The sequence below is a fragment of the Felis catus genome, chromosome C2 (genome assembly GCF_018350175.1).
Source record: "Felis catus isolate Fca126 chromosome C2, F.catus_Fca126_mat1.0, whole genome shotgun sequence".
Taxonomy (NCBI): Eukaryota; Metazoa; Chordata; class Mammalia; order Carnivora; family Felidae; genus Felis; species Felis catus.
The window spans coordinates 117549750-117577379 of record NC_058376.1 but is presented as its reverse complement, the minus strand read 5'-3'; the positions used below and the strand labels follow the sequence as shown (position 1 = coordinate 117577379).

The window sequence follows — 27630 nt, the reverse complement described above, 5'->3', positions numbered from 1 at the left end:
TCCCCTATTTCCCCCACCCCTCACTCACCTCCCCTCTGGTAACCATCAGTTTGTTCTCTATACTTAAGAGTCTATTTCTTGGTTTGTCTTTCTCTCATTTTTATTTTTCCTTTGTTTATTTGTTTTGTTTTTTAAATTCTACATACGAGTGAGATCATATGGTATTTGTCTTTCTCTGACTAACTTATTCCTCTTAGCATTATATTCTCTAGCTCTATGTTGCTGCAAATGGCAAGATTTAATTCTTTTTTATGGATGAATAATATTCCATTATATATAATTACCACACCTTCTTTATCCATTTATCTATCAATGGATACTGGGCTGTTTGGCTACTGTTACAGTTTGGCTACTGTAAATAATGCTTCTATAAACACAGAAGTACACGTATCTCTTTGAATTAGTGTTTTTGTATTTTGGGGGTAAGCGCCCAGTAGTAGTGTATTTACTGGGTCATAAGGTAGTTCTATTTTTAATTTTTTGAGGAACCTTCACAGCATTTCTCACAGTGGCTATACCAGTTTGCATTCCAAGTTTACATTACAGTTTACCATGCAGGAGGATTCCTTTTTCTCCACATCATCCCCAACACTTAATGTTTTTGATTTTAGCCATTCTGACAGGTGTGAGGTGGTATTTCATTGTGGTTTTGAGCTGCATTTCTTTGATGATTAGTGATGTTGAACATCTTTTCATATGTCTGTTGGTCATCGGTATGTCTCATTTGGAGAAATGTCTGTTCGTGACTTCTGCCAATTTTTTAATTGCATTATTTGTTTTTTGGGTGTTGAGCTGTATCAGTTCTTTATATATTTGAGACACTAACCCTTTATCAGATATATCATTTGCAAATATATTCTCCCGTTCAGTAGGCTGCCTTTTAGTTTTGTTGCTTGTTAGAAAATAAACATTAGCTCCAACTTTGCTAAACATTGAACCAAATATAAACTCTGCTGGCAAAGTCCATGGGGCTCCCAGCCTCAGATTTCTAGTTATCACTTCATCACTGCACTCACTACTCTACTGCAGGTTGGGGATAAGTGCTAACAAGAAAACTCAAAACTGACATGTATCTGGATTCATACTGGGGCTAGTCTAGGAGAATTACTGGTCTGGTAGAACTATTAGTTTTTACCCTAAAAGCTGGCCTCCTATGGCCCATGATTTGCTACACTTCCATTCCAAAACCCTCTGGGCTTCTCCAATACTGCACTAATACCAGGCCCAGCCATATCCAAGAGCCTACTCTGTGCAGTGCACTATGCTAAGCTCTATTTTCTATTTTCTTTCCACTCTATCAGTATGTCAAACTTCAGTGTGCATCAGAATCATGTAGAGGGTCTGTTAAAACACAGACTGCAGAGTTTGTGATTCAGTAGATCTGAAGTCAGGCCTGAGTATCTCCTTTCTAACAGTTTCCTAGACGATGCTGATGTTGGTAGTCTGGGGTCCACGCTTTGAGAACTACTGCATTTCATAACGGGAAAACAGCAAGAATCACTCAAATGGGCTGGGGTCCAAGATTTAACATTTCATAGCCATATACCCTGGGGCAAGTTTTCCTCACCCATAAACCAAGTAATATCTAACATACATGGTTTCAACAGCATACCACATATAAAGTTCCAAACAGTGCCTCACACATAAGGAACATCCCACACCCTCCCCAGTACGAACTCTAATGATCCCTCCTCATTGTATTTCAGTATTATTCGGCATAATTTTACCCTGATTTCTCTGTTACTTCCATAATGCCTCCCATCAGTACATACTACTATATTTCTCCTCTATCCTAACAAACGTCTAACAGACTTCTCATTATTTCTGTAATAAATATCTGGTTGTTAACACTAGATCTCTTTTCCAGCAGAGTTTAGCCTCTTTACTAGCTGTTTTATATTATCATCCATACCTAGTCTCCTAGGGGTTATGTAAGTGAATACTACCTTCCTTCTACATTACATACTAGAATAGCTCAATTTTCCCTAGGCGAAACAATCTTTCCTTCTTCTTTTTTGTTAAAGTTGTTTTTTGTTTCTTTGGTTGGCTTTTTGTTTCTTTGTGTGTGTTTTGCTTTTTAGTTTTTGGTTTTTTGTAAATGTCTTCAGTTTGTTGGTTGGTTTGTTTTCCTACCTGGGATACCTCCCCATCCGCCTCTTATTTGTGGAAAAGACCTGGCTGACAGATCCTCATTTCTATAAAAAAATAAATAAGTAAATAAAAAAGGCAGGCCTTTCACAGCTCAGTTTACTAGTTCCACTAAATTCCCCAGGTTTCCTCTGATCATTTATCAATGAGATATTCCCCTGGAGCTCAGTCTTCTAAAAAAAACCTTTTATACTTTTAATGTTCTCAAATTCCTCTAAAACAAACAACAAGAAAAGCAACTCAATAATGAAACAGAAAAGGTATCCCCTTCACAGCCATGTTTCCCTTTCTCTGTAAACAAAGAAACATACTATGATAGACATACCCATTATAGAAAAAAAATTCTTCTTAGTAATGAAAAAAACTGTCAAATCTGCTATGCTGTGCTTGTACATGGCCCCTCAAAAGAAACATAAATACATATAAACATATTTTTCTGTTGTTTCATAGAACATGTTTATATAAAGCATTAGCAAATATGAAGAAATCATTGTCTAAGTGGCAGAGTATTAATAAGGCCAAAATGTATCCTTAAAACAATCAATTATATACACAAACTTAGTAATTATGTAACCAAATTTCAACTTCCTTGTGTAGACTGCAGATTGTGGCAATAGGATAGTTGGTATTTTTATGAAAAATGTACTTTAGTTACATATTCTAACATGTCTGCGAATTAAAAGATATACTGTACCTTCACAGTATAATTGAAGTATTTGGCTGACTGCATAAATCGATGGAATCCATCACTTTCTTTTGTTGCTACAGTTATGACTAATAATTTATCTGTAAAGACAGAAGGGACTAACATAAGATGGTTTTGCAAGAGGTTAAATGCTCCCACTTTACAACCCACTACAGTGATTAGAGTCATTAAACCTACCCGCCTACCTCCTATTCATTTTCGTAATGAAAAGTCTTAGTAGCCACAACAACATATACATCATCTTCACTGCTTTGTTGTTTATTTAGCAAATAAAGGAACCAAAATCAGGGCTGCCCTAGTAAATACACAGCTTTTAGTCACCATTCTATAATGGACAATTATTTTTAGTCCAACATAAAACCATTTGTCAGTAGGAGGAGGCAGACTTAAGCAATCATTCAAAACATCCATAAAAGCTATTAAGGAGAATGCTTATCAGGAAAAGGCATGCAGAAAAATGTATAAAATAACAAAGTATATTAGCAAATATCAAAAGTGCTGGAACATTTCTTTTAACCTGAGGACACAGGAGGACTCACGGACTAAAAAAGCAAGTCAACATCTTTATAACATTCAATGCATTGAGCTGTACCGTTTGTCACCTGCATGTTGTTACCAATAACACAAAACTCACAAGGTATTAAATGTCTGCTAGGCAATAGGCAATTATTGGAAATAGCACTAATGCATTACAGAATTCAATTAGAAATAATTTCATATAAATCAAAGTAATTTTGCATCAAATTTTAAAAATAATTAAAATAATAAAATATAAATAGGTGCAATACACATGAAGAAATAATAAATTCAAACATTCACTAGTCAACTAAAGAAAGGAAAACGTTTCCATAAAGATAAATATCAATGTCCTTAGATTTTTTTCTGGAAAAAGGTATTTCTCACATAATTTTCACCACTATGAGAAATAAATATTCAAGGAAAAATAAGTTATTTTCATAAAGTTGACGGCAGCAAGTAAATATATTTTAAGAGCACTTTTGTAATTATTTTTTTTTAAGGACCAAGTTGTCTTTTTTTTTTTTTTTTTTTTAGAGAGAGTGCACGCATGCAAGCGCACACACACACACAAACACACACACTTGCACGCACACGAGCAGGCGAAGAGCACAGAGAGAGGAAGATGGAGAATCTGAAGTGGGCTCCATGCTAACAGCAGTGAGCCTGACGTAGAGTTCGAACTCACAAACCATGAAATCATGACCTGAGCCGAATCAAGAGACAGACACCTAACCGACTGAACCATCTGGGTACCCAATTAACTGCTATTTTTTAAGAAACAAAATTTATACCAAATTAGCTGTTATTTTTTAAGAAACAAAATTTAATTTTAAAGTTTCAAGCAGGGCTTAACTGATTAAGAAAATATGACATGTTACCATTCACAATAAATTTTAAAATGGAGACTACCAGATTTTATAAGAGTAAAAGAGCATACTTTAAAGTCTCTTTTCTCTGTAATAAAATTACTGTATTTAAAGATAACTTTCTTATCTTAACCTTCTATACATAAGTCATAAGAATTATCTACGAGTTTACATTTTGGTTACATGGATTTTTATGCTTACCATTTTCAGTATAAAATTAGCAGCAAGGATTGCATCATCCTTAATAGGAAAAGTAATGTTGGCCAGACCACTGGGTAGACAGAAACGTTACACTAATCCAATGACTCAGAAGGCAAAGTTAAAAATGGGTAGTCTATGTCTGGCAATCTTATGCCAAATAAGGACTCCTATTGTTTCATTATTGTTGCTAATTACAAAAAAAAACAAATAGTGAATTAGTAACTTTGTTTTAAAAAAAATGTATGATTAATAGCATTACATAAAAATTTCTGTTTCCTTTTATCTGCTATTCAGTATCATTACTGTGATAAGAAACAAGTCTTATTTATAATAAATATATAATAAATATATTAGTATATTTATTATATATTAATATATTAATATATAATTTTATATTATAAAATATAGTATATAATATAATAAATATTAATATTGTAAATATACTCTATAATATATTAATATAATATATAAAATATAATATATAATAAATATATTTATTATAAATAAGATTTATTTCTTATCAGTTCAAAAGTCTAACTTTTTCACCATTTATGAAATTTTCTTGTCAAAAACTTTAACCTAAATTTGATATATACTTAGATTTCACAATTAACCTATAGAATCAGTGACAAAAGGGAAAAAAAATGGAAGGGGAACGGATACAGTATATTAACAGAATTAAGAGACAATTCAACCACACGTAAACCATGAACTTTATTTGGGTCCTGATTTAAAAAACTAACTGCAGAAAAGTATTTCTGAGAAAATTAGGAAAATCTGAACATGAATTTGTTGACATTAGAAATTAGTTAATTTTTTATCATGTTAATGGCATTGACTTTTTTAGAGTCCTTATAATTTAGAGACACATACTTAAGTATTTACCCAATGAAATAATATACAGTATTTACAATTTGTTTTAAAATTATCTGAGGTTGGGGCGCCTGGGTGGCGCAGTCGGTTAAGCGTCAGACTTCAGCCAGGTCACGATCTCACGGTCCGTGAGTTCGAGCCCGGCGTCGGGCTCTGGGCTGATGGCTCAGAGCCTGGAGCCTGTTTCCGATTCTGTGTCTCCCTCTCTCTCTGCCCCTCCCCCGTTCATGCTCTGTCTCTCTCTGTCCCAAAAATAAATAAACGTTGAAAAAAATAAGTAAATAAAATAAAATAAAATTATCTGAGGTTGATGGGAGGCAATGGAGGAGGAGGATAAAGGTTAAACAAGACTGGCCATATGTAATGACTATTAAAAATGGATTCTTTTTGTGTATGTTTGGAAACTCCTACAATTAAAAGAGAGTTCAACTTCATCTACAATCCCTCATTTTCCAATCAAAAAAATTATAGAAAAATAGGCAATAGAAAACTTTTAACGGTCTAAATCATCTAAGTAAGAGGAAGGATGAAATAGCAGAAATTCTAACTAAACCATATTGTAATTTAAGCAACTATCGTGAGTACATTACTCAATCCACCCACCACAACCAAAACGATAATATGAGATGATTGAGCAAGGAAATGAGCTTGAATAAAAGGCATCCATCAACAATTACCAAAATCAATCTACAATGGTGTCAAAGAAAAGACAAATGGAACCTCAACTGTGACCAAATGGAACCTCTGTTGCCACTGTCTGATCCTATTACAAAATAGATTAATACAGTTTGCATGGGCAAGAAACATGTAACACACCTATAGAGTGTGGTAGATTAGAACAACCATTTATCAGTGAAAATCACATCATGGCAAACAACAAAAACTTCTGTCCTCATCTCTACAATCCCCCAAATGCCTATCATTATAGTAAGATTTAATAAATACTGAAGTGTTTAAATATATAGCACTCTATAAAAATTCAGGTGAATATCAGAAATTCTCCAAAAATCAAGTTGTCAACTTATTTAAAAATGCCAAAACATGCTATATTCTCTCTTATTAATACACTTCTGGGGGCTGTGGGAATGCACTGTTAAAGAGCCATCTTTTGGGGCACCTGGGTGGCTCAGTTGGTTGAGCGTCCGACTTCGGCTCAGGTCATGATCTCACGGCTCATGAGTTCGGGCCCCGCGTCGGGCTCTGTGCTGACAGCTCAGAGCCTGGAGCCTGCTTCAGATTCTGTGCCTCCCTGTCTCTCTGCCCCAACCCACTCACATTCTGTCTCTGTCTCTCTCAAAAATAAACATTAAAAAAAAGTTTTTAAAAAAAAGGGCTATTTTTTTCTCCAAATAGTTATTTATAAAGAGCAGAATATATCAATATTTAGTGCAATTTTTGTTTTCAAAGACAAAGCATGAGTTTAAAATAGAAAGTGTTTTGTTAATATATCCTGTTTCCAAATTATAAAGCAGCACATAAAATTCATCCGAAATTCATTATCTTAATGACAGACATCACATTAAGTAACTCAGCACCAGCCCAGCTGCTTTTGATCCCAATACTGAAGGATAACTCTCCTATCTTTCCAAGAAACTACACAGTCATACCAGTCCTTAATTTTAAATTGGAAAATATCAAGAAAAATAATTCTACAACAGGACCTATGAGTATACTGTTTTCACTCTGCAACTAACTCATTTTATGACCAGATATGTCCTTCGTCTATAAAGATCAGTGACTCTCACTGATCTACTAAAGGAAGGTATCTTCTTAGTAATGGTTAGCATAATGCAGGGGCCAGCAAACTTTTTCACTGTAAAAGGCCAAATTGTAAATATTTTAGGCTTTGTGGACCACATATAATCTCTGTCATGATTTTTTCTTTTTTTAAAATACTTTTTAAATGTTACATTTATATATAAATATACATATATATATAACACATATAACATACATATATGTATGTATTTGTTTTCTGGCTGCCTTTACAAAAACAATGGGCCAAATTTGGCCTAAGAGTCATAGTTTGCCACCGTAGTTGGCCATATGAATCTGAAGACAACTACCTGGGTTCAAATCCCAACTCTACCATTTATTTGTTAGAAGTTGGCCACCTATGTGTGTCTCATCTGTATCTCATCTATAATATGTGTGTAAGAATAGCTCCTGCCTGACAGGTTTGCTGTGATAATTAAATTAGTTAATATATGCAAACTGGCTGACACACTGTAAGGTCTACATATATCTACATATATAGTATCTTCTTATTCCTACTCAATAGATGCATAGATAAGGTGGGCTATATTAGTGAAATCTCAGCAGATTATAACTCCATCTCTTTCTCTACTAGAGTTATACACTCAAGAATCTGATATCTCTTCCAACTCTAGATTTTATGATGCTAGTAATGACTAAAGAACACATACCCACCCTATATAAAAACAGTCTGCTTAAAAGTATTCATTCAAATATTTTAACAAGAAAATGCAGATATGCCCTCTCAAATGTTCACATGTCTCTCCATCTCTAAGCAAGCTATAATACTAACTCAAATTATGGTCATCACTAGCCCAGGCTTCTACAACAGCCTCCTAAACCCACTTAACCCACTCTAGTCATATCTCCACAAAGCAGCCAGAGTGAACCTTTCAAAACACCTAGATATCCAATCATGTCATTCCACTGTTAAACACTCTTAAGTGGCTTTCCATTGCTCTTAGGATGGTGTCCAAGCTCTATCACTTCAATGTAGTCCTTGACTGTGGCCCTCTCCAATATCATTCATTACCTCTCCCTCCTTTGTTCTCTGCTCCAACTGCCCAGGACTTTTTTGATTCTCCAACAATGCTCACTCCTTCTCACCCAAAGAGAAGAGTGTATGCTACGTCATTATCTAATTCCCCTCTTGACCTCTTGATGGAGTCACTGCCTATTGAAATCTGAGGTTCTTACACATAGGCTATTTCCTTAGGGAGACCATCCCTGACCACTGCACTGTCTACCTCTCTTTCAGAGAACTTAGCACAAATTGTACATTAACACTCATGATTATTATTTGAGATTAAAGTCTCTCCCTCCTGTTTGACTCTAAATGTCTAACAAGATGTCTTTTTCTGAACACTACACTCCAGGGTCTATTAGTGTTCAGCACCTAGTAGGTTCTTAATACACATTCGTTGGATGAATAGATTCAGGGATAAGTAATACTACGCTTCATGTAGATGTGTGTATAAAGCAACCTGTTTTCAACAAAATCCCTAGATTGTTAGCTTTATTATCTCCAATTCAAAAGTAAAGAAAGTAAGTTTTAAGTAAGTTAAACAATTTGGGGTGCCTGGGTGGCTCAGTCAGTTAAGCATCTGACTTTGGTTCAGGCCATGATCACACAGTTCATTGAGTTCAAGCCCTGTATCAGGCTCTGTGCTACCAGCACAGAGCCTGCTTGGGATCCTCTGTTCCCCCTCTCTCTCTGCCCCTCCCCAACTTGCTTGCTCTCTCTCTCTCACTCTCAAAAATAAATAAACTTTAAAAAATAAATAAAGTTAAACAACTTCAGTGAAGTCACCCAACAAGTTACTAGTAAAGCCAGTAGAACTTTCGTTATTCCTCAAAGTCCATTTCTTTCCAACGTTTCATGTGGACTTACTTGCTAGAGAGAAGTCAAGAGGCTAGAAGCAAACTTTGAGTTTTATTACATGTGTAGAAACGAGATAACTTGGCAAGCCTGAAACTTCTATCCTTAGACCTGCTTGCAGGTTGGTCCTTGGCTGCCATCTGGAAAACTGAATTTGGGGAAGTTCCTACCATTCCCAGTAAGAATGGTTCACTGTGCCTAAATTGCACTAACAATGTACTTATGCTGAACACCTGCTTTCTTTCTAGAAGTTTGGAATTTTGATATAGCACTTGCCCGTATGAACAGTCTCCATTAAAAACCTTGGGCAGTGAGTCCCTAATGAGCTTTCTTAATAAATAACATTTCACGTGTGTTGTCACAGCTAGTTGCTGCAGGAATTAAGCAAATTTTGTGTGACTCCACTGGGAAAGGACTGTTGGAAGCTGTATCTGGTTTTCCTGGATTGACCCATGTGTCTTTTCCTCTGCTGATTTTGCTCAATATTCTTTTACTGTAATAAATCACAGCCACGAGTTTGACTTATATTCTGAATTCTAGGAGTCCTCCTAATGAATGGTTGATTCTGGGGACAGATGGCCTTGAGGATGCCAGACCCAATATGCTTCTAGCTATAGGCAACAACTCTTCATCTGAAAAAGACATTATGAGCCTAATTGGTTATGTGTCTGATAAAGGGATAGATATCAGATTCAGGCTTCAGAGGCTAGGCTAGAGAGATATAGAAAAGACCCCAAACACACTCCAGAGAAGTATTTGGTACATAAAGCAATCACAGTCTGCTCCTCCACCGACAGTTATTTTATTGTGATGTAAATTGTGATCTCATGAGCAAGCTAGCAAAGTCCAATTCCTTTACAGAGGAGGGAACCAAGACCTCAAGAGAAAACAAGGCTTGCCCAGGGTCCTGCAGTTCAGCTAGGTGGTAACCAATCTAGGACAGGAACTCAAGATTCCCAATTACTAAAAACATGGTCTTCCTAGGTCTTACTGAACAATTTTGTTGCTTTCTTAAGTACGGGGTCACCCAAACACTATGACAATTAAACCAAAGCCAAGGTATGTAGGTAGCAAGGAAAAGAATTTTATTTTGTGGAACTGTTGAAAAAAACAAAACAAAACAAAACAAAGATCTTCAAGAACAATTAATGCCAAAATTTCAACAAAGAAAAAAGCTAAATAAATAGGATGTGTCAAAGAGATATCAAAGGATTCCATTGGGTTTTCATAGGAAATGGAGGAGAAATGAGAATACTAAAAAAAAGAAAGAAAAGAAAAGAAAAGAAAAAACAAACAAACAAACAAAAACCTCCAACCACTAATGCTGCATAGGGAACAGCTTTACACATCAGCATTCAGATGAATGCCTGAGCTTCCACAGACCACTCTGGACCACGCACAGATATACAGAAAATCAGGAGATACACCATGAGGTAGTGGGAGAAAGGGCAGCACGTAGGGTGACCAACCACTCCAGTCTGCCCAGGACTAAGGTGGTTCCCAGAACACAGGGATTTCAGTTGTATAACCTGGAAAGTCCTGAGCCAACCAGGACAATGTGGTCACCCTAACAGTATGTGCAGTGGGATTAGAGAAGGTGAATATTGCCAGTTATGTATAAAAAGACGAGATGCCACAAGGAGCCAAACAGTAGGAAGGCAGTAAGTTAAGGATAAACTCTTCTAGAACCAGAAGGTCAATCAACACAAGACATCAAGTAAAGCAGGACCATATTAAGACCTCCAGAGGCCTCAGGCACCTAAAAGGACAAGCCCATGCATAGAAAATTACAAGATGTTTGGCATGGTACATTGAGGAAAATTTTGACAAACATGGAGTCTGACCAGCATGGTTAGAGGTCTGGCAATTATTTCATACTTGAATAGTTGAGGGATTGAGAATTTTTCTACCTGAAAAAAAGATTCAACACCTCCATTATCTTATCACATTTGAGGAGAAAAAAAAAAAGATTTGTTCTATCTTAAAGAAGATAACTGGATGGGGAAGAATTAATGGAGAGAAGGCAGATTTTATATCAATATTGTTTTAGCCCATTCAGGCTGCTATAACAAAATACGATGGACCCAGTATCCTATAAACAACAGAAATTTATTTCTCACAGTTCTGGAGGCTAAAATCCAAGATTACCCCACGAGCATGGCCATACTGTGGTGAGGGCTCTCCTCTTGGTTCACAGCCAGCACCTTCTCCTGTGTCCTCTCTTGGTGAAAGGAGCGGGGGTCTTTTTGGAGCCTCTCTTATTAGAGCATTAACCATATTCATGAGGTCTCTACCCTCGTGACTTAACCACTTCCCAAAGGCCCCACCTTCTAATACCATCGCCTTTGGGAGCTAAGTCTTCCACATATGAATATGGGGGAGGGGATGGGACACAAACATTCAGACCATAGCAAATATGAAGTATGATTAAGAGCATCCAGAATGAATGGACTGTCCTGGAAAAGCAGTGTTTCTTATCTTTACAAACATTAATACAAGGAGTGTAAGTCCACTTGCCAGGATTTATGACTCGGAGGACACACTTGATCCATTCGAAATATGAAATTTACACCCTGGATACAAGTTTAATGTCAAAGGGAAAAGGTACTGCCCCCTTTACAGACAGAACAGATTTTAATCTGTAGAATCCCAAGGGTTCAAAGGTTACAGCAACCTCCAAAACCAATAATTAAAACCTCCTTTGAGTAGATGGGATAACCCATCTGTTGGCCAAATGCTTTAACAGAGACCATAAATTGCCTGCCAGAAATCTGGTCCCAAGGTTATGTAGTTTGTTCAAACAAATTTGATTTATTGCTGTTTATTCCATATCTTACATAGGCACTAAAAATATTTCCAGACTTATAAGCAAAGAAATCAATAGTAAAGTTAACAACCAGTACAAAACAGCAGAGGCTGAGAGGATATATTTCTGCTAATTCACCTACAAATGAAAAGAAGAGGTACCCTAGGGCAGAGACCAACTTGAGATGGACTTGCAGCTAAGCAAGCCCTGTGCTAAGAGAAAGTTGTAAGGAGGAAGTGCCTGAATCAAAATATCTTTTCTCCTCCAAAATGGAAAAAGAATCTTGCTGAAGTCTGCCTAACCTAAAGGAATAAAAATAACTGACATGCAAAATTAAAAGCAAGCCTGATAAAGTGTGGAGTGCCTGAAATGGAAAGTCTTAACTTTATTCATCATCTTCAAGTATAAACATTTGCTTCTTCTACTCTACACTGCCATGAACACATTATAAATACATTTTTTAAAAGAGGGTATTTTCCATCGTATCCTTCTTGCACAAAATGAGTACAATTAATCCGAGCAGCAGCCCATTCTCACACTGTCTGGAAAGTTTTACAGCATGTATTCCTCCCCCAACAACACACTACTTCTCCACATCGTTCAACAAATTGAACTTGCCATGTAAGAGGTTACTAAAAAGTTGAATCAGTATATTTAGACCTTGGGGAACATAAAATTAAGTGTAGATGAATTGATTTCTACAACTATGGATATTTTCTTCTATGGAAGAAGACTCAAAAAAAAAGAGCCTCATTGTTTAATTTGTGTTGTAAACTGTCATAAACTTTCATCTTTACATAAGAGAAATGTCCTATTTTTTGGAAACCATGCCCGAGAAAACATAAAAAACATTCTAGAATTCACTGTGTCAAGTTAGAGTTTTAAAACATATACACGTGACTGATTTTTCCCTCCCCAGCCACTCAAATTAGTAATTTAATTTTTTGGACTAGGTGATAAAGTAGGAAGTGATATGTCTTCCCAGACCTTTCTCCCAGACCTCTACGTAACTTTCCCTCAGGAGATATCAATAATGTTGTTCTTATGGATGCTTCAAAAGATGTTAATGTAGGGGTGCCTGGGTGGCTCAGTCAGTAGGGCATCCAACTTTGGCTCAGGTCATGATCTCACAGTTCATGAGTTTGAGCCCTGCATCAGGCTCTGTGCTGACAGCTCAGAGCCTGGAGCCTGCTTCAGATTCTGTGTCTCCTCCCTCTCTCTCTGCCCCTCCCCTGCTCAATCTCTGTCTCTCAAAAAATGAATAAACATTAAAAAAAAAATTTTAAATGTCAATGTATATGTTAGCAAATACTTTATATTCTACACTTTAATTTTGCATAGTTTAAATTTTTTATTATTCAATTTATTTAAAAATTTTTTTAAAAGCAAAGAAAACTTCACCCATTTCTCCTACCCCTCCATCTCTGACCTCTGGCAACCACCAATTTGTCTACACCTATGAATTTGGTTTATATATATTTAGTATGTTGCCTTTTCATTTTGTTGGTAGTTTCCTTTGCTATAAAGAAGCTTTTAAATTTGATGTAGTAAAACATGTTGTTTTTGATGCTTTTCTTTTTGCTTTTGTTTATTTTATTTTTGCTTTTGATGCTTTTACTTTTGGTGTCAGATTCAAAATATAATTGCCAAGAACTATGTCAGGAGCTTACCACCTATGTTTTCCTCTAGGAGTTCTATAGTTCAAGCCTTGCTTTCAAGACTTTAATCCATTTTGAGTCAACTCTGGTAACCCATGGTGTAAGATGGTGGTCCAGTTTCGTTCTTTTGCATGTGGATGTCCAGTTTTCCCACAACAATTGATTGAAGAGACTGTCCTTTCCTCACTGTATATTCTCGGCTCCTTTATGATAAATTAATTGACCATAGGTATACAGGTTTATTTCTGGGGTCTCTATTCTCTTCCACTGATCTATGCATCTGTGTTTATGCCAAGATCATACTATTTTAATTACTACATCTTTATAATATAATTTGAAATTATGAAACATGATACCTCCAGCCTTCTTCTATCTCAAGTTTGCTTTGGCTATTCAGGGTCTTTTATGGTTCCATACAAATTCTAGGATTGTTTGTTCTATTTCTGTGAAAAATGCCACTGGAATTTTGATAGGACTGCACTGAATTTGTAGATTGCTTTGGGTAGTATGAACATTTTAACAATATTAATTCTTCCAATGCATGAGCACAGAATATCTTTCCATTTATCTGTGTCTTCTTTAATCTTCATTAATGTCTTACAGTTTTCAATATACAGATCTTTTACTCCTTAATTAAATTTATTCCTAGGTATTTTATTATCTTTGATGCAACTGTAAATGGGATTGCTTTCTTAATTTCTCTTTCTCATAGTTCACTAGTATATAGAAACACAATAGAATCAGTATGGAACTGTTAGTTCTAACAGGTTTTTTCATGGTATCTTGGTTTTCTATATACACCATGTCACCGGCAAACAGTAACAGTTTTACTTCTTCCTTTCCAATTTGAATGCTACAATGGACATTGGGGTGCATATATACCTTTTTGAATTAGTGTTTTCATTTCTCTTGCTAGGACTACCAATACTATATTGAACAAAATCGGCAAGAGTGGGCATCCTCGTCTTACTCCAGATCTTAGAGCAATAGCTTTCAGCTTTTTACACTGACTATGATGTTAGCTGTAGGCTCACCATATATAGCCTTTATTATGTTGAGGCATGTTCCCTCTATACCCACTTCGTGGTGTGCTTTTATCATATGGATAAAATGTATATTGAATTTTGTCAAATGCTTTTTCAGCATCTATTGCGATGATATATGACTATTACACTTCATTTTATACATGTGGTATATAACATTGATTGATTTGTGTATGTTGAACATTCTTTCATCCCTGGAATAAGTCCCACTTGATTGTGGTGTATGATGCTTTTAATGTATTGCTGGATTTGATTTGCTAATATCTGCTCACATTTGCATCTATGTTCGCTAGGGATATTAGCCTGTAATTTTCTTTTCTTGTAGTATCCTTCTCTGGTTTTGCTATAAGGGTAATGATGGGCCTCGTACAATAAGTTTGGAGGGGTTCTCTCCTTGTCTATTCTTTGGGAAAGTGTGAGGACTGATATTAATTCTTCTTTGAATGTTTGGTACAACTGACCAGTGAAGCCTGGTCCTGGACCGGGTTTTTGATTCCTGATTCAGTCTCCTTACTAGTAATCAGTCTGTTCAGATTTTCTATTTCTTCATAATCCAGTGGTAGTAGGCTGTATGTTTCAAAGAATTTATTCATTTTTCCATTTGTCCAATTTGTTAAGAAATAATTGATCATAATAGAGTTTATGATCCTTTGTATTTCTCTGAGGTCAGTTGTCACTTTGATTTCTGATTTGATTAGAACCCTCATTTTTACCTTTTTCTTTTATTTTTTATGACTCTAGGTTTGTCGATTTTATCTTTTCAAAGAACCAGCTCTTAGTTTGACTGATCTTTCCTATTATCTTTTTAGTCTCTCTTTCATTTATTTCTGCTCTAATCTTTGTTACTTCTTTCCTTCTACTAACTTTAGATTTCATTTGTTCTTCTTTTTTCTAGTTCCTTGAGGTATAAAATCAGTTGTTTGAGGCTTTTATTGTTTCTTGAGGTAGGCATTTATTGCCATGAACTTCTCTTACAACTGCTTTGGCTGCATCTTATAAATTTTGGTATGTTACATTTCCATTTTCATTTGTCTAGAGGTATTTTTTTATTTCTCTCTTGATTTCTTCTTTGGTCCATTTGGTTGTTCAATCTCCACAGACTTGTGAATCTTCCAGTTTTCTTCATGTAATTGATTTCTAGATTCATACCACTGCCGTCAAAAAAGGTGCTTGATATGTTTCAATCCTCTTAAATTTATTAAGATTTGTTCTGTGGCCTAACATGTGATCTATCTCAGAAAAGGTTCCAGGTGCTGTTGACAGGAAGGCATATTCTGTTCCTTTTAGATGGAATGTTCTGTTAAGTATATCTAGTCTAATATCTGTTAAGTCTATCTGGTCTAATGCGTCATTTAAGGTTAATGTTTTCTTATTAATTTTCTGTTTGGATGATCTCTCCATTGATGTAAGTGGGATATTAACATCACCCACTATTATTTATTGCTGTCTATTTCTCCCTTTAGACCCATTAGTATTTGCTTTATATATTTATTTACATATGCTGGGTACATATTTACAAATGTTATTTCCTCTTCTTGGAGAGCCCTTTAACACTATGTAATGTCCTTCTTTGTCTCTTATTACAGTCTTTGTTTTAAAGTCCATTTTGTCTGATAGAAGTATAGCTACTCCAGCTTTCCTTTGGGTTTCATTTGCAAGGAGTATCTTTTTCTATCGCTCCACTTGCAGTCTGTGTGTATCCTTACATCTAAAGTGAGTCTCTCATAGGCAGCACACAAATGGGTCTTGTTTTTTACTTATTCAGCCCACTCCATGTCTTCTGATTGGAAAATTTTGTTCATTGATATTTAAAGTAATTATTGGTAGGTATGTGTTTATTGCCATTTTGCTAACATACATTCTGGCTATGTTGTAGTTCAAAAAATTTTTGCACCTCTTTCTAAAATCTACATATCTGTAAGATATTTTCAGATGTAATCCAGCTACACTGTATTCCATCATATAGATAAACCACAATTTAACTAAACACCATGCTACTGACAGGCATTTACACTGTTTCCAATCCAATGGTGTACTAAAAAATAATCTGTAATGGATAATGATATATATAAATATTTCTTACATATAAGATTGTATCTTTAGAATAAATCCGAAGTCGAACTTCTGGGTCATTTTCCTCCCATTTGCCATTTACCCTTTGACTTTGTTTTGATTGCATTAGTCTTACCAGGCAGAATTTCCTTTTATATAGCAGTATTTTTATCAGCCATTAACTCTTATGTCCTCTAGGTTTTAGAAAGGCCTTCTACCTGCTACAGTTATACAACAAATCTTTCTTATTTTCTTTTAGTACTTTCATAGTTTCATTCTTTTCACATTTTTTTCTTTTATCATATGGCTCATGTTGAACAAATGAAATGCTGAACCTGCTGAGATTTTCTCTCATATCATTCCAAACAAGAAAGTCCTTAGGTTCCATTCTGAATTATTAAAACTTATGATGAATTAAGACAATTATGCTTTAGGAAAAATATTACCTATCTCAACTATGACAGGAAAGTGACATGTGATTGCTCTGAAGACTTAAACCAAAGAGGAGTTTCTACGTCTCCAAATATACAAATCCCAAAACACTAACAATAACAGGAAGATAATACTATTCCATAAAGGCTTTTTCTAAGTAAAGTTGGCTTTCTGACACTATTTTCATTGGATATAAAGCTCCATAGAGAATGTTCTCTATGTGCTCTCATCTGCCACACTGACAAAAATTCACCTAAGGTGTAATTATCTCTGTCCCAATCAGCTCCCTATTGCCTAAGTGCCTGATTTTCCTTCCTTCTTATTTCTTCTCTCAATTTTGAATAGTGACTTCCTTGAATTTTGAACCAAGCCATATGTTAAAGGACACACATGGATGATTCAGACAAGTCATTGTTGGGTAAGTCTGGCCTGTGTCTGATTAATCTCACAACTTTGAGAAAGCCATACTCCAGGTAAGGCCTCAGTCACACCAGTCATGGTGCATCAGAACCTCTGTACTACATTCCCAGATCTAAGCAAATTCCAAGGGGGGAGGGGGGATGGTGTGGTGTGGGTAAGTATGCACCTCAAAATGGGGCTTAGAAGGCTTGAAGGACCACTGCAAAGAAAGCCTACCCAATTGAATGTTTACCTTATTTCATGTACAACAATATAAAATCCCAAACATACTCACTTTTTTTAAGTTTTGTGCCCATGATAATATGTATGATAAGTCAGTTTTAGCAGGGAGCCAAAAGTGTTTCTGAGTATGTGCTTATATTCCCAGTGATTGAAGCACAGTTTTATGCAAGTTCAAAGTTGGGGGAAAGTCCAAGAGATTGAAATCACATTGTAAACACATATATATGATTAAAATAAGCCCTCATAAACAGCAAGATATTAAAGTCTTTGATTTCAATCCATTATCATTCAGACAATGAAGAGTCAAAAAGATGTATAATGTGTAAATTAACCTGTCTTCAAGTAAAATATTTAATTGGATACACAACACAGAGTAGACACCTTCTGCTGACCTTAATGATTTGTGTGATAACCAACCCCTCTAAACACCACCCCTGAGGCCATTTAACCTTGTTCCAGGAGCTCACACTAACCTATTCTCAGTCCTCAGTTCTTCCAATTCCAAGCTCTTTTGTAGAGATGTATTCCTTTCTTAATAACTGGGTTTCTTGTCCTTTTTCCATCAGTGGTCAGATCCCTATTATGACATATCATTTCAACAGATGATCAGAATTTGATTTTGTACCCTTTTGTTTAGTTTTAGTTCCTGTCAAAATATTCCAGTCTGAGAGCTGGTACCCCAAATTCTCACCACCCAGAAAAGGCCATATGTACGACCTTAATCTTTGCATGGCTTACCATTCTCAAGATCTGCCTAATGCTAACATTCAACTTCCAAGTTCTCTGCTAACCATCTATTTTCCAAAATCTACTCAACAAGAAAGTCTTTGACATATTTATATTCCCTTTAGTATTCTTTATCTTAAGACACATTTCCTGGTTTCTGATACATTTCAGAGAAATGTTTTTGTTTTCTCATTCTTGGAACATTCTACCTCTGGTCCTCCTATAACCAGTTTAGTTTCCCTCCACCCCTGGGGATCACTGAGCCCTGAAGATCCGACTGGATCCTTAATCCAGACACTCTCAATTAGATCCATCATGCCAATGTCCTTGTCCCGTGGTTTTCAAACATTAGCATGCATCAGAAATACCCAAAGTCTTATTAAAACAAAAATTTCCAAACCCACCCCTAGAATTTTTGATTTGGTACACCTTGGGAAAGGCTCAGGAATAATTTCTGAGCACCAGGGGATGGTAATCATGCTGAAGAAGTATGCCAATAAGTATACATACTTAGGTCTATTTATAGATTATAGCCCAATGAGGAGGTTAAACAATGAAGGAAGAGATCAAGAGTAGTTGGGAGTATTCCCACATAAGAAAAAAATTTAGGTGGGCCTCAAAGATGAGATAAGACTGTTATCATGGAGTTTACACACATGTGGTGGATGAAAACCAAACAAAATATTTTCATCTAACTTACATGGCTAAAGAGACGGGCGGGGGAGAATAGGGAGTCTTGAATATGCTACAGTTTGGGATAGCAGAACCAAGTTTCACTGAGAGGGTAACATGAAGCATAGGAAGTGAGTTAGCCATGCAGACACCTCAGGAAAAGCTTTCCAGCAAAAGGAAACAATAAATACAAAGAACCTGACTGAGCTGGGTCCAGTCCTCATATGTCCTCAGGGGAGGAGGAGAGGACACCAAAATCACCAGAAAGGGCAAAAAAGCCTAAGCAAGAGAGAAAATGAGATGAGTTCAGAAGTCAGAGTGAAGAGATTGTGTAGGGCTTAGTGGGTCATTGTAAAGATTTGCCTTTTGCTCCAAATGCAATGCGAAGCTATTAGAGGATTTTGAGTGAAAGGATGACGTAACAGTTGCTAAATGGTACCACTACTATTACTACTATTCCTATTATTAGTACTACTAATCACTTCTGTTAATAACAGAGTCTACTATGTAGATACTATTAACTAGTATAATCCAAGTACTACAGTGTGATATAATGATCTATCAGAAATACATATTTGGTCATTCAAACAACTAAAACATATTTCTCAGATATATTTAGTCTTCATCTACACATCCTAAAAATGTCTCCGAGCCATAAAAGTGAAATGGGATTCTCACTATTAATGAAGGTGACTTTTTGGACCTCACCCAGGGTAGGGATTGGTTACCAGGGAGACAAACCATGTGATTAGAGGGTTTGAACTGTCAGTTGAACTCTGGGGAGGGAAGAGGGGCTGGAGGTTAAGTCACACAATGGCCAATAACTTAGTCAATCATGAGAATGCAATGAAGCTTCCATAAAAATCCAAGAGGACTGGGTTCAAAGAGCCAACAGGTTGTAAACACATGGAGATTAGGGAGAATGACAGACCTGAAGAGGGCATGGAAGCTCTGTGCCCTCTCCCTATACCTTGCCTTAGCATCTCCTCATCTGATTGTTGATACATATCCTTTACTATGTCTTCTAAGAAACTCGTATAAGCAATAAGTGTTTCCCTGAATTCAGTGAGCCACTCTGGCAAATTAAAAGAACCTAAGGAGGAGTTCATTGGAACCCCCAGTCTGTAGCCATTTGGTCAGAAGTACATGCAACAGCCTGGGGTTTGCAACTGGTGTCTGAAGTGAGGTTAAGGGTGACTGAGCCCTTAACCTGTGGAATCTGACGCTATCTTGAGAATACACGGTGTCAGCTGGTGTTTGAGAATTGCTGTGTGTTATGGTGGGGGCAGGGGTAACCACCCCATTGGAATTGGGTCCAGAAACACCAAAAAACAGAGTTATTTCAATGTTTCAATTAAATATGTTGCCCAATATCAAACAGACTATAAATGGCAGGACCTGGATTTTAACTCAGGCAATCTGGCTCTCAAGTCTGTGCTTATGACTGCTATACAACACTGTGTCCTGTAATTGGACTGACGTTTTAACAGGATTACTCTGGTTGCTATGACTGAAAGAAGTCAAGGATAAAATCAGGAAGCCTGAGTGGCAGAGTGTTTACAACAATAATCTAGGGTAGAGGCCATGGTGATATGCACCAATGAATAGCAGTAAAGAAGGCAAAAAGTATTCAGTCTGGATATGTTCTGAAGACAGATTAAACAAGACTGACTGACAGATTAAACGTGAAATTTAAGAGAAGGAGGGAAGAGGAACTCCAGATTATTTAAGAAGACTAACTTTAAAAGATTAGCCTGCTGTACGGGTAAAGCGGTTAAGAAAATGTTTAAATTAAAAGTATTTACTACAACCTTCTAGATGATAAAAATGCCACATACCCTATCCTGAAGGGGATACAGTCCCTGTAACTTCTCTGGTACTTGTTTGCTTGTAAAGGACTTATAGATACCAACTATCAGGCAACCTAAATGCAGATTAAGTGTTCTATGATAATGCACAGAACAGGATAGTGACCGAGTTCATCCTAAAATGTTAAGCTTTTCTGTACTCCGTAATATTTTGTTTACATTTGTATTGGTTTCAGGCAGAAATAAGTATGTAGAGGTTTTCTTTTTGAAAAAAAAAAAACTTATTTGTAGAATAAGTAAGGCATAATTGCACATTTCTACATAAATGTCATCACTTTGAGTCATTGGTAAGAAATGTGTTACAAGGATTAGAACATGTACATTGAAAAGTAACTTGGGAAAAGAAACATCAACTGTTGGCAAAGAGCATTGTTAAGAGGATGGTCGCTGTGAAAAAGTTGATCTCTCCCTCCCTCTCTCTCTCCCTGCCTCTTGTACAGTCATATTCTATTAATACCTAGCTGCAACACATCAGAAATGAACGGTTCACCAACTGGTTCTTCAAAAAGAACAAAAACATAGCAAGGCATTAAGCAGTCATAAGCAAGATGCATATTTAAAGCAGATGTTTATAAAACAGCTCTCCTTTGAATGCAGTCTAATCTTATCAGTATCAGTCCCTACAGGGCCAGGATGCTCCTGTATACTGGGTCAGGTTGTATCTGAAGGAGTCAGCATTTCAGTCAGAGAACTTGTGTAATAGGAATAAAGACACCCTGGTTGTAAAGCTTGGCCAGCGTCCATGGGAACCACTGATGTGAGGAATCCCCAGAATTCCAAGCTCTCAAGATGCCTTTACACTCCAGAGTCAAACAAAGAGACATTCCCACTGCTAAAAGGGTTCCTGGCATTACTCATCAAGGCACAGCTCCCTAGTGAAGTCTGATTTCACTGTGACCTACAAGCAGGGGTAAGCATTCAGTAGTTCGTAGGATGGATGATTTCTCCAGCACTCTTCACTCACTTTTTTTTTTTAACTTTTTTATTTTTTTTAATTGACATCCCAATTAGTCAGCATATAGTGCAACAATGATTTCAGGAGTAGATCCTTAGTGCCCCTTACCCATTTAGCCCACCCTACCCCCACAACCCCTCCTGTAACCCTCTGTTTGTTCTCCATATTTAAGAGTCTCTTATGTTTTCTCCCTCTCCCTGTTTTTGTATTATTTTTGTTTCCCTTCCCTTATGTTCGTCTGTTTTGTCTCTTAAAGTCCTCATATGAGTTAAGTCATATGATATTTGTCTTTCTCTGACTAATTTCACTTAGCATAATACCCTCCAGTTCCATCCATGCAGTTCCAAATGGCAAGATTTCATTCTTTTTGACTGCCGAGTAATACTCCATTGTATATATACACCACATCTTCTTTATCCATTCATCCGTCAATGGACATTTGAGCTCTTTCCATACTTTGGCTATTGTTGATAGTGCTGGTATAAACATGGGGGTGCATGTGTCCCTTCGAAACAGCACACCTGTATCCCTTGGACAAATGCCTAGTAGTGCAATTGCTGGGTCGTAGGGTAGTTCTATTTTTGAGGAATCTCCATACTGTTTTCCAGAGTGGCGGCACCAGCTTGCATTCCCACTCAATCACTCTTAATTCCAGAATTTCTCAAAGAAAACTCACTACACTATTGAGGTGTCATTTTTCAGAAATATATAACATGGCTTAAAATAAGACGAGAAAATATTTCTCAAATTCACAAATTACCGTTAGCATTTTTAATCGTTGAGCATTCCAGTCAGTTACACCATGGAGCCTGGGATCTTCCCCTAAACCCTTAACAAAAATCATTTATAAAACACTATAATTAAGCAGAGGGCACCAAGTGTAATCTCTTCCTGATGTGTCACGATCATTCCTTACTATACCTTCCAGTGACACAGGAATTCCCCAAAACACATCTAATCCTATACAGCTCTTTATCCCCTTAATAAGTTCTTCACATGCTGTTTTTTACCTTTAACTTCTTGATCTCCATTTTGATGTCTGAATGTCAATATGCCTGCTTCTATCAACAACACAGTATGTTTCTACAGTTATTGCCCTCTTATAATTTTTATAATGTATTATGTGCTGAGAGGTAGAAAACTCATTTGTTCATACCGTGTACTGAATAAAGTCAGTAAATGGTTTTCCTATCTCCAACTATAAATAACATAGAGAGAGAGCTGGGTGTTGAGATAAACTATGTCCAAAAAGAAAAGTACAAAGTTAACTACATTAAAATAGATATTATTTTGCATCTTACTTAAACTGTATAAACTCATCAAATGCAGTTTTACAAAATAATATCTAACATTAGGGAGGTTCTAGTTTGTAATGGGAAAAAAAGTTATCCTGACCTAAAACATACTCAGGCTGAGGCAGTGAAAAATATCTCAGGCTTCCATGGTATTTGGTGAAAATTTGTGATGTTCTGATAATTATTAGAATGGCATGGAAACAAATTCAAAACTCCTTCTGGAGAAAAAAAAAAAAACACACAATCATACATGCACACACCCTACCTAAAAACTCTGCTGCCAAAATAAAACAAGCGGTATTTGAAAAGAGGAAAATCCTCTCAACTCCATACTCTTCTTCCTTGGGGATAGTAATTTTGGACCCTGCATGCATAATACAAAAACCTAAAGAGCTTTAAAAACAAAAACAAAAACAAAAACAAAACCTTATGCCCCAGACCCACCTCAGACCAATTAATCATTCAGAATCTCTGGATTATTCTTATGTGCCTTTTCAGAGAAGTAGATCACTGCGGTCAGAGAGAAACCCTTGTGTACCAAAAGAGTACTACACAGTCAGAGGCACTTGGAAATCTCAGCCTGTGATAGGGGAAAAGAGTCCCAGCCTCAGCAGAAGTTTATATTCCTCACTGACTCCATTCCACCTTTGAGCCCTGCAAATAATCCTCAATGGTTTTCATTCTCCCAACAGTTATTGATGGTTCTCTATGAACTAGGCACTATGTGCTAAATGTTAGAGATCTAAGCAAACACCAGACTTTAGGACAATGTAAACTTTAGAAGCTGTATCCCTAACTTCTAGTTGACACACAGTAGTCACTCAGTAAATATTCTTGGAAGAATCAATCAGTGCCTTCATGGATTTTACACTATCATAAGGAGTGGGGATGGGAGCGGGGTGAGAGACAGTAAGCAAATAATTCAATAACTAAGTACAAGTGGATATTGCTGTAAATGCTAAGAATGAATTCAAAGCAAGAAGGAGATGAGAGATTTTAAATTGGGGGGTTAGGGAAGAACTCAGAGGAATTCACTCTAAAACTGAGCCATGGAGAAAAGATGAAATCAGGTGAAAAAATGTGCTGTGTGTATAGGGAGTCAGATTGAATATAATCCCAGGGACCCGCTCTTTGCCAGCTATTCTAGATTTCTTCATTTCTGTCCCTAGACAGAGGATTTGTAACAATGTCCTCCTACTGCATGGTTTACTAAATGTTCCTCTCAGAAAAGCAATTACCAAGTTACAATTTAACACAATAAGAAAACAGCCCTTTGAAAGTAACTGTAAATAAACCACAACTGAACTATCTACTACTATTAAATTTCCTTCATTAAAAGAAAGTAATTTTTTTCTAAACACATTTTTGTCACCTAAACCAATGTGTGTTTTGTATTTTCTTTTTTTCAGTAAATGGAAAATTATGTAATCCAACAAGTTTCCTTGTTTGATTCAATTAGCAGAAAAGTTTAGTGCCAACTTCACTGTCCAGCTGTATCAAACTATTCCCTCCAGATATTTGTCTCCATTGTTTTTTTTCTCCTCTCGTTGCTTATTCATTTTTGGTGTCTGTTTTCCAGTTTTTCTCCCTCCATTTCCTTCTGAAAACTAATGGTGACACATATCAGAAGCACTGGGGGCCTTTTTCCAACTACAGGGTAGCTGCATGTTTTATGCAAAGGATGGTCAGTGAAAATGCTACAAAATTCAAACCTCTCATATTACACAATTAATTTTCCCATTGAACTAAATGGAAAGGGAAGTATTTCCCAAGTACACAAATCTCCCGGTGCTTGCTTTTAAACATATGAAGCATGATAAATAACAAACACTTGAAAGATGAATTCAAATAAAGCTTTTTAATTAATATATTGCATCAAACCCTAAGAGAAAGGAACCATCAGCACATTCCGATCTCTTGTCAAACCAAATACACTGATGCCTTGGTGCAAACCACAGCTGACTCTGCAGGAGCACTGACTGATCTTACAGTCATGAAGCCAGAGACCCCCCCTCCCCGCCCCCAAATTTGTTCCCATCTTCCTTGCTTTAGTTATATGGCAATTTCTATAAACTTAAAAATCTGCTTCAAGCTGCCCTGCAATTTTTCAGCACTTTAACGATCATTTTTGCGGAATGCTCCCTCCCAAACTTAGTGAAAACAGTTCAGTGAATCACAGCAGCTGTTTTGGACTTCTTCCTAGAGTTTAACACTCTGACTTCCCTTGCAAAATTTCTGTAGTAGCAGGCCTGCTTTTCGGTACCAGCACCTTACTGAATAAACGTTTGGAGAGCAAACTTAGAGACACAAAAAAAAAGACTATAAATTTTAATCACGGTGATTATTCAAATAACTATATAAAATAGTTACCAAAGTTCCTTAAAGAAGTTCCAATCCATGCAAACAAAAGTGAGAAATACAAGGCACCTAGACTATATTACTAACATAAATTCAGGCAAATTTAACCTTTTTTTCTAGTTTTATTAAGAAATGACTGACCTACATCACTGTGTATGTTTAAGGTATACAGCATGACAGTTTGATTTACATATCCAGTAGTTGCCCCTTAATGGTGGGGGATAAGTTCCAAGACTCCCAGTAGATGCCTGAACCTGGGGACAAATTTAAACTTTTAACATGAAAACCTTCAGCCCCTCTGTTCTGCTCACATTCCCCACCCAATCTATCTGCGAATTCTATCAGCACTGCAGAATTCAGCCTTACCAACACCACCATCTGTGACTGGCCTAAATCTGGGCACCATCATCTCTTCCCTGGACTACTGAAATGGCCTCCAGAAGGATCTCCCTGCATTTATCCCTGCCCACTTCAACCTATTCCTGACACCACCCCTGAATAACAAGTCTACAACTCTACCAGCTGAGGGATCAGTGTACTCCACATAGCCATACAGCAAAGGGGCTTGTTCTCAATAAAATCCAAATTCCTTGTCATAGTCTACAAGTCCCTAAGGGATCTTGTCCTGTCACTCTGATCTCCTCTTCCACCACTAACACCACTAGCCCTCCCTGCCCCTCCTGCAGGCACATGGGAAAACTTGCTGTTCCGGGGACAGACACATCAAGCACATTCTAAGGTATTGGCACTTGTGACTCTGGCTGCCTATAATGTTCTTCTTCCAGTGACAATTCCTCCCTTTGTGTCTGTGCAAATGTAACCAATATGAAAAGTCCTCCCTGAAAACACTACCTGAAACAGCACTGCCCACTTCAACAGTCTTGCCCCTAATCCCATTTTATTTTTCTTTGTAGTACTTGTATCTCCCTGATAGGTCTATTTATTGTTCCTTTCTTACTCCACTAGAATGCATACTTCGTTGATATGAACATGCAACTCACAGAAGAAATCGCAGGGGCAAACAAATGCTTTCATTTGGGCAAGTTAAGAAATAAATCACTATAAATTGGAGAATCAAACTCGATTTCCCATAAAAACTAGAAGAAATTCTTTTAAAAGTCGCGCAGCTGAGAATTCCATGCAACAAACCATTTGGTACCCTGCCGGTGAAGATGACAAACCATACAACCTCTAAGAAGCAACTCGATAATATGCAACAGGAGTTCAAAGAGTTCATTTCCTTTGATTTCAGTACTTTGTTTCTTGGACCTATCTTCTAAAAATAGGAAACCAAAACTCATTTTCAAGAATATCCCTATAATATTATTTCCATTAATAAAAAGTAGAAAAAGAAACCATATATCCAATAATAAAATGGTTATAGAAATTATAGCATTATTGGGGCACCTGGGTGGCTCAGTTGGTTAAGCATCTGACTCTTGATTTCAGCTCAGGTCATGATCTTGCAGTTTCGTGGGTTTGGGCCCCACATCGGGCTCTGTGCAGGCAGCGTGGAGCCTGCTTGGGATTCTCTCTCTCCCTCTCTCTCTGTCCCTTCCCCACTCATGCTATCTCTGTCTCTCTCAAAATAGATAAATAAAACTTAAAAATTTTTTAAAGAAATTATAGCATTATCTCACATATCAAAATGTTACTTAAAAATCATAACTTCAACAGTATTTAAAGCCATGAGAAAACACTTACAGTGTAGTGTTTCATGAATATGGTAGAATATAAAACTATCTCTTTATGCTTGTCAATATATGTATCCTGATTTTATAAAGAAAATGTATGGGGCGCCTGGGTGGCTCAGTCGGTTAAGTGTCCGACTTCAGCTCAGGTCACGATCTCGTGGTCCGTGAGTTCGAGCCTCGCATCGGGCTGTGGGCTGATGGCTCAGAGCCTGGAGCCTGCTTCCGATTCTGTGTCTCCCTCTTTCTCTGTCCCTCCCCCGTTCATGCTCTGTCTCTCTCTGTCTCAAAAATAAACGTTAAAAAAAAAAATAAAAAAAATAAAATAAAGAAAATGTATGAAGAAATGTGAACCAAAAAAGGGAAAAAACTATCAAAATGTTTTACATTGTTTACTAATGATAGTGGGATTATGGACAAATTTAATTTATTCTTTTTAAATGCCTTCATTTTCATTTATATTCAGATATTTTCATCGTAACTAA

The 27630-nt window shown here is 36.7% G+C and overlaps 1 protein-coding gene across 2 annotated transcripts in view; it reads right to left on the bottom strand.

The window, feature by feature from the left end:
- Positions 1–27630, bottom strand: part of PLOD2 (procollagen-lysine,2-oxoglutarate 5-dioxygenase 2) — a 100102-nt gene that overhangs the window by 55277 nt on the left and 17195 nt on the right. For both annotated transcript variants that reach the window (XM_023260484.2, XM_045037478.1), the window contains exon 2: positions 2843–2934. In XM_023260484.2, coding sequence (XP_023116252.2) covers positions 2843–2934 — 92 coding nt within the window. The remainder of the gene's footprint in view (positions 1–2842; positions 2935–27630) is intronic.